Source organism: Chiloscyllium plagiosum, unplaced genomic scaffold (assembly GCF_037043375.1).
Source record: "Chiloscyllium plagiosum isolate Xiang-an unplaced genomic scaffold, Cpla_swu_hap1 HiC_scaffold_21, whole genome shotgun sequence".
Lineage (NCBI taxonomy): Eukaryota > Metazoa > Chordata > Chondrichthyes > Orectolobiformes > Hemiscylliidae > Chiloscyllium > Chiloscyllium plagiosum.
Window position 1 is genome coordinate 27,373,410 of NW_028270159.1, and position 17,323 is coordinate 27,390,732.

General features: G+C 38.7%; 1 protein-coding gene across 6 annotated transcripts in view; it reads left to right on the forward strand.

The window, feature by feature from the left end:
• dennd1a (DENN/MADD domain containing 1A) overlaps positions 1–17,323 on the forward strand; it is a 533,820-nt gene that overhangs the window by 238,907 nt on the left and 277,590 nt on the right. For 5 of the 6 annotated variants that reach the window (XM_043720136.2, XM_043720139.2, XM_043720138.2 and 2 more), the window contains 2 exons: positions 3,342–3,395; positions 12,805–12,915. The exons of the other annotated variant lie outside the window; for it this stretch is intronic. In XM_043720136.2, coding sequence (XP_043576071.1) covers positions 3,342–3,395; positions 12,805–12,915 — 165 coding nt within the window. The remainder of the gene's footprint in view (positions 1–3,341; positions 3,396–12,804; positions 12,916–17,323) is intronic. 6 annotated transcript variants of the gene reach the window in all.

Here is a 17,323-nt window from a genome sequence, read left to right on the forward strand (position 1 = left end):
AGGTTCTTGTGAAAGGTTCCTTGAATGTTGGAATAGGTATTAAAGGTGCAAGTTTTATTACTGCCTGTGGTTTTTTGATTAGCTGACATATATGACATGTCTGACAAACTTTGACTGCATCCTTTTGTGGTTCAGGCCTCGTAAAAATGTCTTTGTATTTTAGCCTGTGTTTTCCTCACTCCTAAATGACCTCCAAGTGGTAGCTCATGCGCCACTCGCAGCACCTCTTTTTATACCCTACTGGCAAAACAATTTAATGAATCTCTGCCCATTTCTCATCCACTTGAATGTGTGAAGGTCTCTATTTCCTCATTAAGACACACAAGGATGCATTCACTCTCCTTTTCTGTATATGCTTTTTGATACAAGTGCATAAAGTTCTCATCTTTCTGCTGTAACTCAATAAACTTAGAGCTAAAGATGCTTACATGTTTACCTATTTACTCCTGTTCTGTCCCATTTACCTGATCAAAAAAAAGTCTTTGATAATGCTATTATAGCTTCCTTATCTGTGCCTTTTGATCTCTCCTGCTTCAACTTGTGATTCTGTGATCTCATTAAGATACAATCTGGGAAGATTCCAGGATAAACATTCTCCATGTCTTCAGTTGCCTGCGTCTCTACTGGCTCTTCAACTAGAGTAGGCAACATGACTACTGGTGAATCAGCAATGTCATTTGCAAGGACATACTATTCCTGGAGCTGAGAGTTTAACCAGTATTCCTATCACAAATTCTTCACTCTTTTCTGGACTCTCTCGCCTCACTTTATACAACTGGGTGCCATTTGTCCCACGTTATCAGTACCTTTTCTGGCAGTAGTCCTTCAGGAGTACGTATCTCCTCATCCTTCAGCATCGCAGACTGAGAAGATCCTGTGTCCCTTAATATTGTAACCTCTTTGCCTGCTACTTCTGGCTTATGTGTATAAACATTACCCTTGCAGGTATATTTTTTAAGCAGAACTGGCACTTTTTCCTTAATCAACCTCTGATGCAGCTTTGTGTTACAATGCCAACAAAACTTCGGCTTCTCCTGTTTTCCTACATCTGGCTTCTCCTAACCCACCAACACTGATTTCATGTAGCCCACTTTATTACAATGAAAACACTGGACTTTTTACTTTCTTAGTCCCCTTCAAGGGTTTACTTTTTACCCTGTGTAAATTCTCATTATGATCTACACTGCGACCTACCTTTCCCATTCTATGTGAGTATTTCTCTTTGTCCCAATTTCTATCCCTCGTGGGCTACAATTGATTCTGGAAACCGAACGGTATTTTATGGATCAGTTCATAATCATCAGCCACTTCAGCTGTTAATTTTGCCGTTTTAACTCTCTGCTCTTCCACACTAAGCTTACTGTCGGCCTTTATCTCCAGCCTTTTAAGTGTCAATTTCTGAAGTGCAACATCTCTCTCTTTTTCTTTCTCTTCTGCTTTTAACTCAAACTGTTTCATTTCTGCTGCCCTTTCCTTCTCTCTCACCTCGAACTCAAACTGCTTCATTTGTAGTTAACTTCTTGCCATCTCTGTAGATCCTGATGGATTTTCAACAAGTTTAAATGCTGAGCTACTGCTTAATTGTCTGTCCTTTCCTCACAGATAGAGGTAGCTTCAACCCCAGCTTGTCTAGTAATTCCAGCAGCCTGGCCTTAAGCACGTTTTGTAAAACTACCAAGTTCACCTCGTCCACCTCCAGAATACTCTTGGCGACTGAAAGAGCCATTGCTCTCCCAAACTTTGTCTACCCACCCAAACCAACACCCGAAATAAAGACATTAGCACCTACCACTTGCTGTTTAAGCCCACAAAGAGCCCCCAATCTGTTATGGAATAGGCCAGACCACTCAAAACATTCTTAAGCAGGCAGCCCAGACTGTAACTTTGCTATTTGTTTCAGTAAGTGTACAGTGAAAATTACCTGGAGTAAGTTAGCTAGGTTGACTACCAGGTATTAAAACAGACACAAATTTATTCACAAAATTACTCAGTGAAACATAACAGAAGATAGAATACCCACAGAACTCAGTCTATCCAAACTAGACTTAATTGTGCTGTTCCGAAAAGTACGTGCAACAGTCCCAATAAACAAACCCTTTAAACACAGAGCAAAAATGAGACAAAGGCTTCTAGGTCCAAGTTAGAAGGGCAGAAAGAGAGAGAGTTCAGCAGCCTGTTTCCACACAGCTTCTGCTGCACTGACACTCAAGTTCTGAACTGAACTGCACAGCTGGAGAGCTGGCCACGCCCTCTTGACTTATACAGGTTACTTCTAAAGCATAAAAACATTGACCTAAAGTCTCATCTTGTATAAACAAAAGGCCTGTCAGTAAACCCTTTCATCTCTGTACCAAACCTGTCACATTGGAGCCCGGACTGTTTTATCACCCTTCTGGAAAAAAATCAAGAAAAAAGAATCCGCTTTTAGAAAAAATAGGACCAGCTTTCTGACAAACGTCAGGCAATAACTATCTTCCAAGAGCAATAAATGCATGTGAACATCGCAATCATGTTCACCTCCAAGTTATACGTCATCATAACTTGGCATTATATTGTTGTTTCTTCACTGATCAAGATCCTGAAACACCCTTCTGAACAACACTGTGGATTGCTTGTACACCCAGGGATTGCAGTGTTTAAAGAAGTCAGCTCACCATCACCTCTAAGGCAATTGGGGGTGGGCAATAAATCTTAGGCTAGCCAGAAATGCCCACATTCCTTCGAATGAAAAATAGAAAAAAATGTGGTAGGTACATTGTTATAAAAATTGCTTTTTGAACTTAGTCACACTTATTATAATACAGGTCATTCTGCTATAAAACAACGGTTGTATTCATCTGAACCTTGCGCTCTTGAAAATTGCACTGTAGAAGATTGCGAATAGAAAATCGCTACACCCATGCAGAAAATTATCCAAACAACAGCCACAATTCGTCAATTGCATTATAGCCAGTTCACGCTGACAAAACATACGTTATAGCAGAGCGACCTTTAAGTGATTGGAGGTTCTTTTATACTGATTCTTAACTTCCTGCAAATAAAGTGCGGTAACCCATGCTACTTGTACAATTTGATTTTATCTTGTGTATAATATGTTTTCTTTCATTGTTTGCAAGATGTTTGTGTTGCTAGCTAGGCCATGACTTAATGTCCATTTCCCAGCTACTCCATAGAATATATATAACCAAATTAAATTTACATATCTAAATTAGCTGGTCTGAATAACTAAAGTTATATTTCCATATTATAGCTGGTACCACGATTCAGAATCAAACTTCAATCTTGTATATTTTCCGTAAGCTATTTTAAGAGAGAGCTAAATATTTCCATTTTTTTGGCAGCATTCGTATTTTACCACACCCGATACCCTGGAACTTCCTAGTATACCTGAAAATGTAAGTATGCATTTCATTCAGAAGATTATTTTAAATCTGTGATTGTATATTACGTAAATTGCATATTGTGTAAATTTTGAAACTCTGTATTGATTTATTCTCAGTGCTGTGTATCATATACCAAGCATTCTTGAAAAGAGAATTGGATTATTGCTACAGACAGTTTTTTATGTTTGCATTATTTCTTCAATTTCTTAATTAGACCCATTTGTAAAATTCTATTTTATGACTTGGTAACATTTAAGCATTTGCTATATAACTACTCGAAATGTGGTATTAATTGAAAAACTGGTCAAATATTGCAATGGGTTTTATATTAAAAAGTGTACATTGATTCTTTTTTGGAATTTGTATTTTTAAATATATGATATATTTATGCTTTAAGCTTCAGAATACCCATTAAGATTTAAGCTAAGAATATTTTCTCCCAATCAATCCTTATACTTTCAGAAGCGAAGATAATATGTTTTGCACAATTTAATCGACTTGACATAGTAAAGTAATGGGTTAACTTGGAATAGGCTGGGTCAGAATAAATTTAATTTTAAAAGTGTGTGTGTGTGTGTGTGTGTGTATAATCCCAAATAGGAGACAAAGTGCTGCCATTAAAAAATGGCCTCCGTGATTCATGCTGTTCCACTCTATTTGTCATAATTGTAGTTTCAGAATTTGCACCATTGTAATGCTACAATCACCTCACAGGACCTGATTTATGGCTTCAAAGTCTCAGTAAGTTAAGGCGTTGTGGACTTCAACCATTACCTTTGTCTCCATCAATAGTCATCACAGCTGATACTAAACAGCTGCTGGATGGAAGTTTATAGCATCGGATCAATTTTATTCATGTACGCACAGTACTCCACCTTGCAGTGGCCTTAACCACAATCGCGGCCTTTTACAAAACTGTTTTGAAAGAAATTGCTATCTAACTGTGCATTTTTAAAAAATATATTTCTGGCTTCCAAGTATACAACAGTGACTGATAGCAAACCATTTCATTGGGTGTGAAGTGCTTTGGTATGTGATAGTGCAGGATGTCAATATTGCTGTCTTTCTTTCTCTTTTTCTTCTTCCCCTCTTTTGTATTTTCTTGCCTCTTGTTAGCCTCCTACGGCTGCCTTCCATTGCATTCATTCTTTTTCTTTTCATTTCTCAATTGGCATCAAAGCGATTTCTTTTACTACAGAGTATTAAATCACACTACTTGACCACCAGCTGCTCAGCTCCCTGTTGCTGACTTCTCAGGAGCACTGAATTCTTTAATTTCATTGCTGATGGTAATGAGTAATACATGCAGATTTTTTTAAATATATATATGTCAGCTGTTGTTAGATTGAGAGTAGTGTGAAGAGAGTAATGTAATAGAGACATTAAGTATTTGGCAAATGATATTCACTATTTCAATAAAATGATGAAGTTAATAACATTCAGTTTTTGGAAACACAAGGTTCCTCTGAGATGAAGAATTGGTGGGGCTGGGTGGGATAATTGATACAAAAACTCTGTTGGAGTTTAAAAATATCTTTAATAATGTCAACAATTGCAACTGCAGCATAACTAAGAATAAAATAAGCTGTAAAACTATGCAATATACTTTAAGAAGTATTGCCTCCAAGTTATAAAACCTTCACATTAGTTTCAGGTGACTGTTAGAAACTATAGAAATTTCAGTCTTAGTGCTTATGATTTAATGTAAGTACTTCTAATGGGTCATGAATGTCCATTCTTCTCCAGCCACTCAAATATAACTACAGATACAGACCCAACTGTATGCAGAACAAAATGCTGCCACGGTTTACGTTCAGAATTGTTCCCAGACGTTTTTGTCAGGAAATACTATTATTGATAAAGAGAGGTGGTGATAACTTTTCCCCCTTGCCTTACCTTTTGGCTGACTACAATGAGGTATATTTTTGAGAAGGACCATTGTTATTATTTCAGATGATGGATCTGACTTGTCTCCCTCATAGATATCTTGTTTCGTTTAGTAAGTTACTGTAGTGGTTAGTCATTGAGGCATATTCACATGAAGCTGTAGATCATCATCTTCAATAGAGTAAAAGGTTATGACAAACGTTTTAAAAAAAAAAGCAAGCAAAGCTATCTAAAAATAGAAGATAGAAAGATTTATACCTTGCTGGAAAATAAAATCTAATCCTATTTTCCTGCATTTCCATTACAGCAGCACACATAGTCATGTACTTTTAAACAGTGTGTAGTATCTATGACTAAAATGTCTGTTTATTTATATTGTACTCACAATTGAATTCACAGAACCACAGAATTGTTAGAACTCACTACTAGGCCATTTGGCTTAGTGCGTCTGTACCGGTTCTCTGAATGAGCATTGTGACTTTGTGCCGTTTTCCGAGCTTTTCCTTATAACTCTGACTATTGTTTCTATTTACCTAGTCACCTAAAATCCCCTTAAATCCTTCAGTTGAACTTGCATCACACTTCCAGGCATTGCATTCCAAATCCAAACCACTTGCTGTGTGAAGAAGGTATTCGTCATGTAGCATTTAGTTCTGTGAGCTACGTTATAACTATGCTGTACTGTTCTTTATCCTTTTATGAGAGGGGTTGTTTCTCCTTTTGGACTCTGCCCAGCTTGTGAAGTTGAAAACAAATCAAATTTCATCTTGTCCATCTTCTCCACATAGGAGAACAGACCCACCTTCTCCAACAAAAACAAAGTGCTTCAATACAGGGAAGAGTTAAGTAAAGTGCGCTGACAGATGGGTTTGGAAGATGAAATAGATATTTAAAGGAATAGACCAAAATAATGTTCAGGGACAGAGGAATCTGTGTGATTCATATATATAGATATATGGAGGTGGCAAGGCATTTTGAAAGAGTAATTAGCATATGACATAAGCTGCCTTTTACATCTGTTTGTTTGAAACTGAGAAAAATCTACCTGAAATGTCTTAGCTATATAGGTGACTTATTCTCACTTCAGAATTCACAATGCACCTTGAACTGTATCTCGAGGTAATGTTTTCTGTTCACTCTTTACATGAGAGTCATTGGCGGTACTGAAACAAATCATTGATCTACAGATTTGAACTCTTTCCTTGATGTGTCCTATCAATTGGAAATCAGGAATACTGTTGAGAAATATATCCCTCTCACTTCCATGAGCAAAACAAAGCTTGAATGAAATTGTTTGAGAAACACTCTGGTTTGGCAGTGTATGTGGAGAGAAACCAGAGTTAATTATTTGAGTCCAGTGACTCTTCTTCAGAATTGATAGCATCTAGAAAAAGTGGTATTTATGTTGCTGATGGGATTGGAGTGGGGGGAAAAGGATAAGCAAATGGGTGGAGACTGAGCCCAAAGGGAGAGCGAAAACGTTGGTTGAGTCACTGGACTCAAAATGTTAACTCTGTTTTCTCCCCACATATGCTTCCAAAACTGAGTATCTCCAGCAATTACTGTTTTCACTGATGAAGAAAAACTAAACAGGTGATAATGGGGACTGAGTGAGTGAAACTGGGATTGCTGTGCTGAAAGCAACACAAATCATAACAGGGTCAGGGGACTGGAGATGGTTAAAAGACATGGAGGTGATGTTCAGATTCTAAAATTATTGGATTCAGTATTAAGTGCTAAAGGTTGCAGGGTCTCCACGCAGAAGATAAAATGATGTTCTTCCAGCTTGTGGTGAGCCTCACTGGAGCACTGTAGTAGGCCAGAAACAGAAATGCTGGCATGTGAACACAGTGGTGTATTCAGTGGCAGGCAACTGGAAATGGAGTCATTTTCACAGAGTAGGTGTGAACGTAGGTGTTCCGCAGAGTATCCAGTCTGCATTTTATCTCCCCAGAGACCGCTTTATGAGCAGTGAGAACAATAGACTAGATTGAATGGAGTAAATTGCTGCTTCACCTGGAAGGTGTGTCTGGGGCCTTGTATAGTGAGCAAGGAGAAGGAAAATGGACAAATGATCCACCTTCTGTGATTGCATATGAAGATGCTGTGGGGGTGTGGAGAAATGTCAGGAGTAAGGAATGGTATCTGCAGAATGCTGACAAGCGAGGGTGGGGGAATATGTGTATCTTGTGGCATCCTGCTAGACCTGGCGGAAATTAGTTGTTTTCAATAATAGCAGGAGGCAGACCATGGTGGCTCTTCTCAGTATACTGTATTGTATCACACTTACTGGACCTTTGTATTCCTTCTTGCCTTTCTAAGTTTTATGCTTATCTGCCAGACATGGGAGATGTGATTCTAACAAAAAAAATCTTATGAGGACTGGAGGACGTCAAGGTGGTACTGTTATTCAAGAAGGGAGCAGGAGATAAACCAAGAATCTACAGGCCACTCAGTTTAACCTTAGTGGAAGGTAAATTTGGAAAGAATTCTGAGGGACTGAATTAATCGCCACCTGGAGAGGCAGGGATTAGTCAAAAACAAACTGCATGTTTTTGTTAAGGGGAAAGAGACAGGAGTTATAGGGAGGTAGTTACACCTAAGTTACTGGATAAAGGTAGCTTGATAACTGTCAGGAAAGGGAAAGGGAATAGGCAGTCAGTACAGGGATCCCCTGTAGCCATTTCCCTCAATAAAGAGTATACCGCTTTGGATACTATTGGGATGGATGACCTACCAGGAGAAAGCCACAGCAGCCAGGTCTCTGGCACTGAGCCTGGCTCTATGGCTCAGAAGGGAAGGGGGGAGAATTGGCGAGCAATAGTGATAGGAGATTCAATGGTTAGATGAACAGACAAGAGATTCTGTGATTGTGAACAAGACTCCCGGATGGTATGTTACCTCCCAGGTGTCAGGGATGTCTCCGATTGTGTCTACAGGGTTTTGGGGTGGGGAGGTGTCGGGGGGGCAGGGTGTTTGATAGACAGATGATAGGGCAAAGTTGCAGTCAGTGTGATGGGTTAAAGTGTGTCTATTGTGATGATACTACTCCTTTAGCAAGGTTATGATGTTCTTAGCTTTTTTTTTTCCAGAGAGGTCGTAAAAGACGAAGACTCTGAAAAGTCTGGGCTTGGATGGGTTTTAGGGTCAGCTTGATTATATACTGCCTCTGGCAAAAGGCTTTTAAGTTTTAAAAAAAAACACTTGTACAAAGAAAGGAGAGTGTCCTATTCTTCCACCTCAGCTTTTCTCTGGTTTGGTCTGGCTGTTGTCAGGCTGCACACTGAAAGCTGTCAGACTGCTGGACCCAAAGAAGCAAGTCCTGGCTGATCCTTTTCTCTCTCTCTCCCCTCTCTCTCTCTCCTCTCTCTCTCTCTCTCTCCTCTCTCTCTCTCTCTCTCTCCCTCTCCTCTCTCTCTCTCTCTCTCTCTCTCTCTCTCTCTTTCTCTCTCTCTCTTCTCTCTCTCTCCTCTCTCCTGTAATATCCTGTGTTTGATTTTACCTTTTGTGCCGAGGAATGTTTATGAGGATTGTTGCAAGTATTTGGAACAGCGTCATTAAGTTGGGATTATCTGTTGGTTAAGTTATTCAGTATTCTGTTCTCTTTTGTTTGTTGGGAGTGTGGTCCTGGAAAAGCACAGCAGATCAGGCTGCTTCCAAGAAACTGAAGAATCGACGTTTCGGGCATAAGCCCTTCATCAGCACAGTCATTTGGATAGGTGATAATGTTAGGAATTATTGACCAGTCAGTCTTACATTGGTGGTAGGCAAATTATTGAGGGGGAATCTGAGAGACAGGATTCATGATTATTTGGAAAAGCATAGCTTGATTAGAAATAGTCAGCATGGCTTTGTGAGAGGCAGGTCATGCCTCACAGCATTAATGAATTCTTTAAGGATGTGACAAAATCCATTGATGAAGGTAGAGCAGTGGCTGTGAATTTTAGCAAGGCGTTTGATAAGGTTCCCCATGGTAGACTTATTCAGAAAATAAGGAGGCACGGGATACAGGGAAATTTGGCTGTCTGGTTACAGAATTGGCTATATAGTTAGTAAGTATACTGGAGACATGAAGTTTTGTGGAGTGGTGGATAGTGTGGAGGGCTGTTGTAGGTTGCAATAGGACATTGACAGGATGCAGAACTGGGCTGATAAGTGTCAGATGGAGTTCAACCTTAAAGTGTGAAGTTATTTGTACTTGAATGCAGATTACAACATAAAAGGCAGGATTCTCGGCAGTGTGGAGGAATGGAGGGATCTTGTGGTCCATGTCCATAGATCCCTCAAAGTTGCTATCCAAGGTTGTTAAGAAAGCGTATGGTGTGTTCGTTTTCATTAGCAGGAGTATTGAGTTTGAACGCGAGGTTATGCTGCAGCTCTGTAAAGCTCTGGTTAGATCATACTTGGAATATTGTGTTCAGTTCTGGTCGCCTCATTACAGGAAAGATGTGGAAGCTTTATAGAGAATGCAGAGGAGATTTACTAAAACGCTGCCTGGACTGGAGAGGGCATATCTTCGGTTGAGGGAGCTAGGGCTTTTCTCATTGGAGTGAAGAAAGATGAGAAGTGACTTGATAGAAGTGTACATGATGATGAGAGGCATAGATAGAGTGGAAAGCCAAAGACTTTTTTCCCCCATGGTGGAAAAGGCTATCACAAAGGGGCATAATTTTAAGGTGATTGGAGGAAGGCTTAGTGGAAATGTCAGAAGTAGGTTCTTTACACAGAGAGCAGTGAGTGCATGGAGAAGGTAAATGGACAAATGATCCACCTTCTGTGATTGCATGTGAAGTAGTGGTAGTGGAGTCAGATGCATTAGGGACATTTAAGCAACTCTTGGATAGGCACATGGATAATAATAGATTGTAGGGTATGTAGGTTAGTTTGATCTTAGAGAAGGATAAGAGGTTGGCACAACATCAAGGGCCAAAGAGTCTTACTGTACTGTTCTATGTTCTTAATGGTCTGACCAACTTGATTGAAGTTTTCCATATAGTAATCAGGTGTGTATATAAAGGCAATGCATTTGATGCAATCTGCTTGTACTTTGGCAAGGCTTTTGATAAGCTTCTAAATGGGGGAACAGATGAAAAAAAAATGAGTTCATGTGAGAAAAATGTTTTCATTCAGAGAGTGGTTGCAATCTGGAGCTAACTACCTGGAAGGGTAGTAGAGTCAAGAACACTCATAGCATTTAATAAGTATTCAGATGTACATATGAGATATCAAGGCATCCAAGCCTCTGGGCAAAGTGCTCGAAAATGGAGTTAGAAGTTAATTGGTTGTTTTTGACCAGTGCAAACTTGATGAGCCGATGGGCCTTTTTCTGTGTTGTAGACTTCTATGCCTATAATTCTATGATGTCATGGCCATCTGAAGTACTGTGGACATTTTTAACTTGTAAGTCCAAAACTTGTATTCTGAAAATGACTGATGCAGCCTAAAAATGGCACCAGATGTAAATTAAGTGGCTATCTGGGGTAAGAGAGAGTCAGTAATGGAATGTCACACTTGCAGTTGTGAAAAGAACCTCAAACAGTAGAACTTCAAAAGGGGAAGAGGCAAGTCAAAAACAGAATGGCCTGTGATCTGTTTTGACTATAGAGATAATGGAGGGCCAGGGTTTAAGTGTTAGCATGCCATGAAGAATCATAGTTGAAGAACCGATCTTTAGTGTTGCGACTAAAGATCTTCTCTCGGTTAAAGTGCAAGAAATCAGATAGCTAGCAGCTGGACAAAAGTCACTTCTCCATTGAGCTGGAATTCAGTTATGGCCATAAGAAATCAGAATGACAGAGTCTCAACCAATCCTCCGCTGCAATGGCCACAATGATCAACTATCATCTCCTCACTCATAATTCAGAAACTGATTCATATTTTTCTTACTCTTACTCTTAGTCTCTGTGTGTACATGGTGCAGTTCTGTTTCTTCTCATGTGGAAATTAATCAACCCTCAATAGACCTGATAAACTTCTATCAGGTCATCTTTCAACCTCCTTCGTTCCAGTGAAGAGAGTCCCGGCCTATCTGCCTTTCTTTATAACAGAAACTTTCTACACCTGGCAACATTCTTGTAAATCTCTTCTGAACCCTCTCCATCTTAACAATATCCTTCCTATAACTGGGCAACCAGAACTGGACACTGTATTCTAGAAGAGGCCTTCTCGATGTCCTGTACAACCTCAACATAATTTCCCAACTCCAAAACTCTGTCTTATTTCCTTTTGACAATGGTTGGTTGACTCTTGCTCAAGAGTCTGCTATTGTCTTGTTTCCTTTTGACTGACTTGTTAGCTAGCTGGCACTAGTACTCGGAGCAAGGGACTTGTTAACTTAAAATCTAGATAACTTGGCACCTTTTAAAACCTGCATTCCTTTGGGTCTGTGAGGCAGGAGATCCTTTTTATAACAGAAAGGAGTAAATAGGAAAGGGGTGTCATTTCATCTCTCTTCACCTGGGAATTTAACAATTTGGATTATTCCACTCTAATGAATTGGGGAACCTGGATCTGATTATAATAACGGTGAAAAGAACTGGCTGAGGATTCCATTTCCAGATACAACTTGTATCAAAATATTCCAAGTGGATGTATGCACTCAGTGGTACTGCTTTCAAAGAATGCCTTTTTAAAAATAAATCACAAAGCCTTTAGAAATTAGGCCATATGTATAAGGAGTAAGTAATCATTGAATATTCATTAATCAATTTTTATATTTGGATAGAAAACATGATACATTTTTGTGAAAAGTATTGAACTGCCTGTTGTGTTAGCTGCAGTCTAAATAATCTAATTAGAACCTAACATAAAGAATTCATACATTAGAGAAGAGACCACCAGCCCATTAAGTCTGCACCGACATAAAACTACTCTAAACCTACACTAGTCTCCCATTTCAGGACTTGACCTATAACTTTGAATGTTATGACATTTCAAGTGCTCATCCCGATACTTATTATAGGTTGTGAACTTTCCTGCCTCAACGTCCTTCCCAGGCAATGCATTTTACATTCTTACCATCTTCTGGATGAAAAGGTTTATTTCTAAATCTCCTACTTTTCACCTTGAAGTTAGGCCTTCTTGTTGACCTTTCAACTAAGGGGAACAACTGCTTACTGTCCATGCCCCTCATAATCTTCTACACCTCATTCAGGTCCCCTTTCCGCTTTTTCTGCTTTTAAAAGAAATCAACCCGACCTTATCCAGCCCTCTCATCAAGAGTAGACTGCTCCATCCCAGGCAACATTCTAATGAATCTTTTCTGCACAGCCTCAAGTGCAGTTACATTCTTCCTAAAGCGCTGTACACAGTACACTGGGTTGGCATCCCAAAAAAAATCACTAATTAACAAATACTTCAAATGAATGGTATTCTTTCTCGTGATTTCAAAAGCGAAGAGAGTTGTGATATGTTGGTAACAACCTTCACCTGAATGTATTCTTTTCCACATGATCAGCAAGTTATTCCACAAGTAAGCATGGATTGACACTGGTCTGCTTTTCTTTAAATTCTGAAAATATTTTTTCTCTTTCAGAGAAACCTGACAGAGTATTTTGTAGCTGTAGATGTCAACAACATGCTCCATCTTTATGCCAGTATGTTATATGAACGGCGAGTCCTCATCTCCTGCAGCAAACTAAGCACTGTAAGTAGTACTGATAGCAGGAATGCACAAACATATCAAACCTTCGTAGCATACATATAAATGAATTTTATTTATTAGAGATATGCACTCAGTTTAATACTGATGGAGGAATTGGGGTCAACCACCCTCATTTCCTGCCTAAAATAAGGACTACATTGAGGGTTATCTGACATTTTAAGAAAATAAGCAGCGAGGAAAATGTAGAGGGGTTGTAGTGTTGATCAAGTTCTGCAGAATTCCAAGGTGCAAAAGATTTAATAGTTATAGTATATTAATCACCAAAAGCTAACGCATAGATACAACATATAATTGAGAAGGCGAATGGAATGCTATCCTTTAGTCGCAAAGGAGTTGAACACAAAAATATGTTTCAGTTGCACATGGCATTGGTGAGACCATATCTCAAATACTATGTACAATTTTGGTCATCACATTTAAGGAAGGAAGTAAATAAATAAATTGAACAGAGTTGAGAAGTAGTTTACTAGATTTATATCTGGAATATCTGGATTGTATTATGAGGATAGTTTGGACAGGCTAGTCTTGTTTCCACTGGAGTTTTTAAAAAAAAAATGAGGAGTCATTTGATTGAAATGTATAAAATCCTGAAAGGTCTTGACAAGGTGGGTGTGGAAAGGATATTTTCTCATATGGGCCAATATAGAACTAAGGGACACTACTTTAAAATTAGGGACCTCTCTTTTAGGAGAAAGATGATGAGATTTTCTTTTCCTCCGTGGTGTGCAATTTTGGAACACTCTGGCTCAAAGTGGTAGAGATGAGGTCATTGAATACTTTTAAGACAAAGGTGGCTAGATTCTTGCTAGGCAGGGCATAGAGTTGTTGGGGGTGGATTGGAATGTGGAATTTGAAACACAGCACAGGTCAGCTATAATCTTCTTGAATGGCAGAACAGTCTAGTGAGACTGAATGGTCTATGTCTGCATCTATTTTGCATGTGTTTGTAAGCAAATAAAAATAGATTGCTCATGTCCAATGGCAGCTGACTTGCCCCAATTCCAAAAACCACACTCATCTGTCAAAAACGGGCACTAACCAAATGTAAATTTATTGCCACAGAAGACTGTGGAGCACAGGTTATTGAGTATGTTTAGGACGGAAACAAGTTCTTGATTGTCAAGGGGTTCAAGAGTTATGGGGTGAAAGCGGGAGAATGGGGTTGAGAAACTTATCAGCCCTGATTGAATGGCACAGCAGATTCGATGGGCTGAAAGGCCTAATTTCTGCTCCAGTGTCTTATGGTGGAGTGCTGTATGCTTGTGTCTCAGTGATTACATTATGCCCGATTTGTAAATATAAGTGGCATCTAAGTATGTATTAAAAAGCAAAGAAAGGAAATAAGAATATATAGATTTCTAGCATGCATTAAGTCTAACCTCTGAGTTACCTTGGAGTGGTGATAATGTACCTGCAGCTTTTTTAGTCCTTGTATGGTTTATTGTTTGATGATTGTACGTGAACAAACAAGTTGTCAGTGTTGTGATTCAATTCTGCCCCCTTTATCGGCCGAATGTTCCCTTGAAAAGTGTCAATTTTTACTTCATATCTCCCCAAAAGACTTGTGCCGGATTTACTTTTGCCTCAGACACACGCCCTTCTCTATCTGAACTGTTTCAGACAGGTCAGCAGACCACCTTAAGTGAAATGTTTTATCTTTTGTTGTCTTGTTCAATGCAGTGTCCATTTGAGTATTTGAATCATTGGTTATGTTAACACTTGTAAATAATAGATACTTAGAATAATTCATGTTCCTGGTTTCAACATCCATTGGTACTTTGTTGCCTTACTGATGTTCAAGACTGGAATTGTAATCAGAACTCGCTTAATATTGACCTAATGACTGCTGCAGGAGAATGAGCCAGTTTACTTACTGACACTCTTCCCTTGTTACAAAATCTGACAAAATAATATTGCTCTATATGGAAGGAGAATTTCAGAGACTCGATATTGCATCAACACAAGTTTAGAAATGCCATAATATATTGTTGATTGTGATTTTTTCAAAAACAGTGATTTGGATAACTTGTATTCCCAATAGTCCTGAAGACAAAAGAGGCAAAGTAAAGATGTCTGATACAGAAGGCTTTGTTTCTTTGGACTCCAGTTACTGCTCTGGTCATGAACTAAGTGTTCATGAAAGCAGAAACGTGCAAGTTTATTTCTGTTGATGCTTACTTTCTTCTGCCACTGTACAGTCCAGAGTAAAAGGGCCCAACTTTGATGAATATGCCATGTCGAGGAGGCAATTAGGCCCCAGTGCACTAAGGCTAAAGTCATCTGTGCAACACCTCAAGCAGTTTTTGAAATATGTGTATATGTTGTATAAATGGAAGTTGTTGAGAAAAAAAACATTCTGGCTTCCTATTCCTCCTTAATCTCCATTGGGAAAAAAAAACATCCAGGAGAAGACTGAACACTGTAATGATTACTACCTAACCTACCAGTAACCATGAAATTGTATCCAAACAATGTCAACAGCTTGAGGGAAGTAAATTTGTAATTTTATACGGAAAGCATATTGCATTTAATATTAAGATTTAAACTTTTTATTTTTTCACTGTAAAATACAGCTTCATTAATCTATTGCTTTACTTTTTGGACTGGTTTGTTTATTTTTAAGTCAGTATCCCTTCATATTGATAGAATCAGGACAAATGGTTTTCTGTCACTTCTCATCTATTAGGAACTCCTTGAGCACTGTTCTGGCACCTTGATGACATAAAGGACTCTTATCAACTATGTTTACTTCATCTCCATCTGACACTGTTCAGGCTCAGTACTACTTAGGCTTCCATCAAGTACCGGAATGATGAAAGCACTGAAAGATCGAAAAGCACTATCACACTCAAAGATGGTTTCACATCAATGAAATTATGGTCATATTTCACTCGCACTCTTCAGATACATACACTGAGAAATTGTTTCCCTTGTACTGATCAATAAGTTCTGATGTACTGCTGAACAAAGATTGACAACATTATCCCATATTATAGGCTTTTGCAGTGTTAAAACATGATAGAATTTTCTCTTAGCTACCTAACAGCACAATATAGCTGTGCTATTTGTCAAGTAGCTGAAACGAGCCAGAATTAAAGTTTACCATGTTTTGGCCAAGTGGTGTTACTTTTATTACATTGATGCCATTTCACAAAATGAGTATTTCTTTTAAATTCACCTGAGATGCCAAAGTTAACTTTATTCCTTTTCAGAGCCATGTAAGCGCAAATAATTTGTTTCTGGAATGATGGTGGTGTAATACCTACATTGTAATGTCCAATGTCGCCAAAGGGAGAAACTTGAATTAAAATCTAAAAATTGTACAAATGGGTCAGTGATTTCAATATTTTTGCCCAGTTATTTGGATAAGGATTCAGTGTACGAATCTGTGCTAATGTTTTGAAGTTGAAGTGTGAGTAGAAATTGGGTAACCTACTAAGCATTATTTTGCACAGAATCAGAAATTGCTGGAGGAACTCAGCAGGGCTGGTAGCATCTGTGGGGAGAAAGCAGACTTAGCATCTTGAGTCTGGTGACTTTTCGTCAGTATTCTTCAGTGACACCTTTATCAATGCTCTGATGAAGAGTCACCGGACTGACTCGAAATGTTAACTGCTATTTCTCCACAGAAGTTGTCAGATCTGCTGAGTTTCTGTAACAATTTGGGTTTTTGTTTCAGGTCTCCAGCATCAGCAGTTCTTCATTTTATATTAATTATTCCTTTGAGGAACTTCCCTTTTGTTTCTTTTATGCAAAGCATCTGGCATTTGTATGTGTAAGCACAGCCTTGAGCACAGGAATTACTTCCCCATTCCCTTACTTTCACTCTGTATTGCTCTTTCTTTTCAGATCCTGAAAATCAACCTCTCTTGTTCATTTGTTCTGATAACCGTCTGTTGTTTTGAAATCGAAAACAGTTATTGATAACATTCTAGTTAAGTGCCTTGGGGTATGTTACTTTTTTTTTGAAAGATGGTTTATTAGTGGAAGTTGTTAGAGATATCATGACAGTATGCAGCTGGTTACTTATCAGGTGTAAGCCACTAACCAAAGGTTAAGTATGTTGTATAAATATCTGCTGAATGTTGTCCAGTCTCTGAACTTTCCTGTATGACATCATGATTGCAAAATCATTAAAAAGCAGAGAATGGAAAGAGTGTGTTGAAGAACATGAGATGTGTCAAGGAAAAGTTGCAATTTCCACTCACTAATGACAGGGCATATTTGGCTGCATGAATTATTTTAGTATTTACAAATGTGCTTGGTCTAAGGCAACTAACTAGATATGGATGAGAGATGTCTTTATCATTTTATGAACAAAAATGAATACGGTTAACAAGCTAGTCTCACCGATGTTTTCAGGCCGGCACAGTGGTTCGGTGGTTAGCAT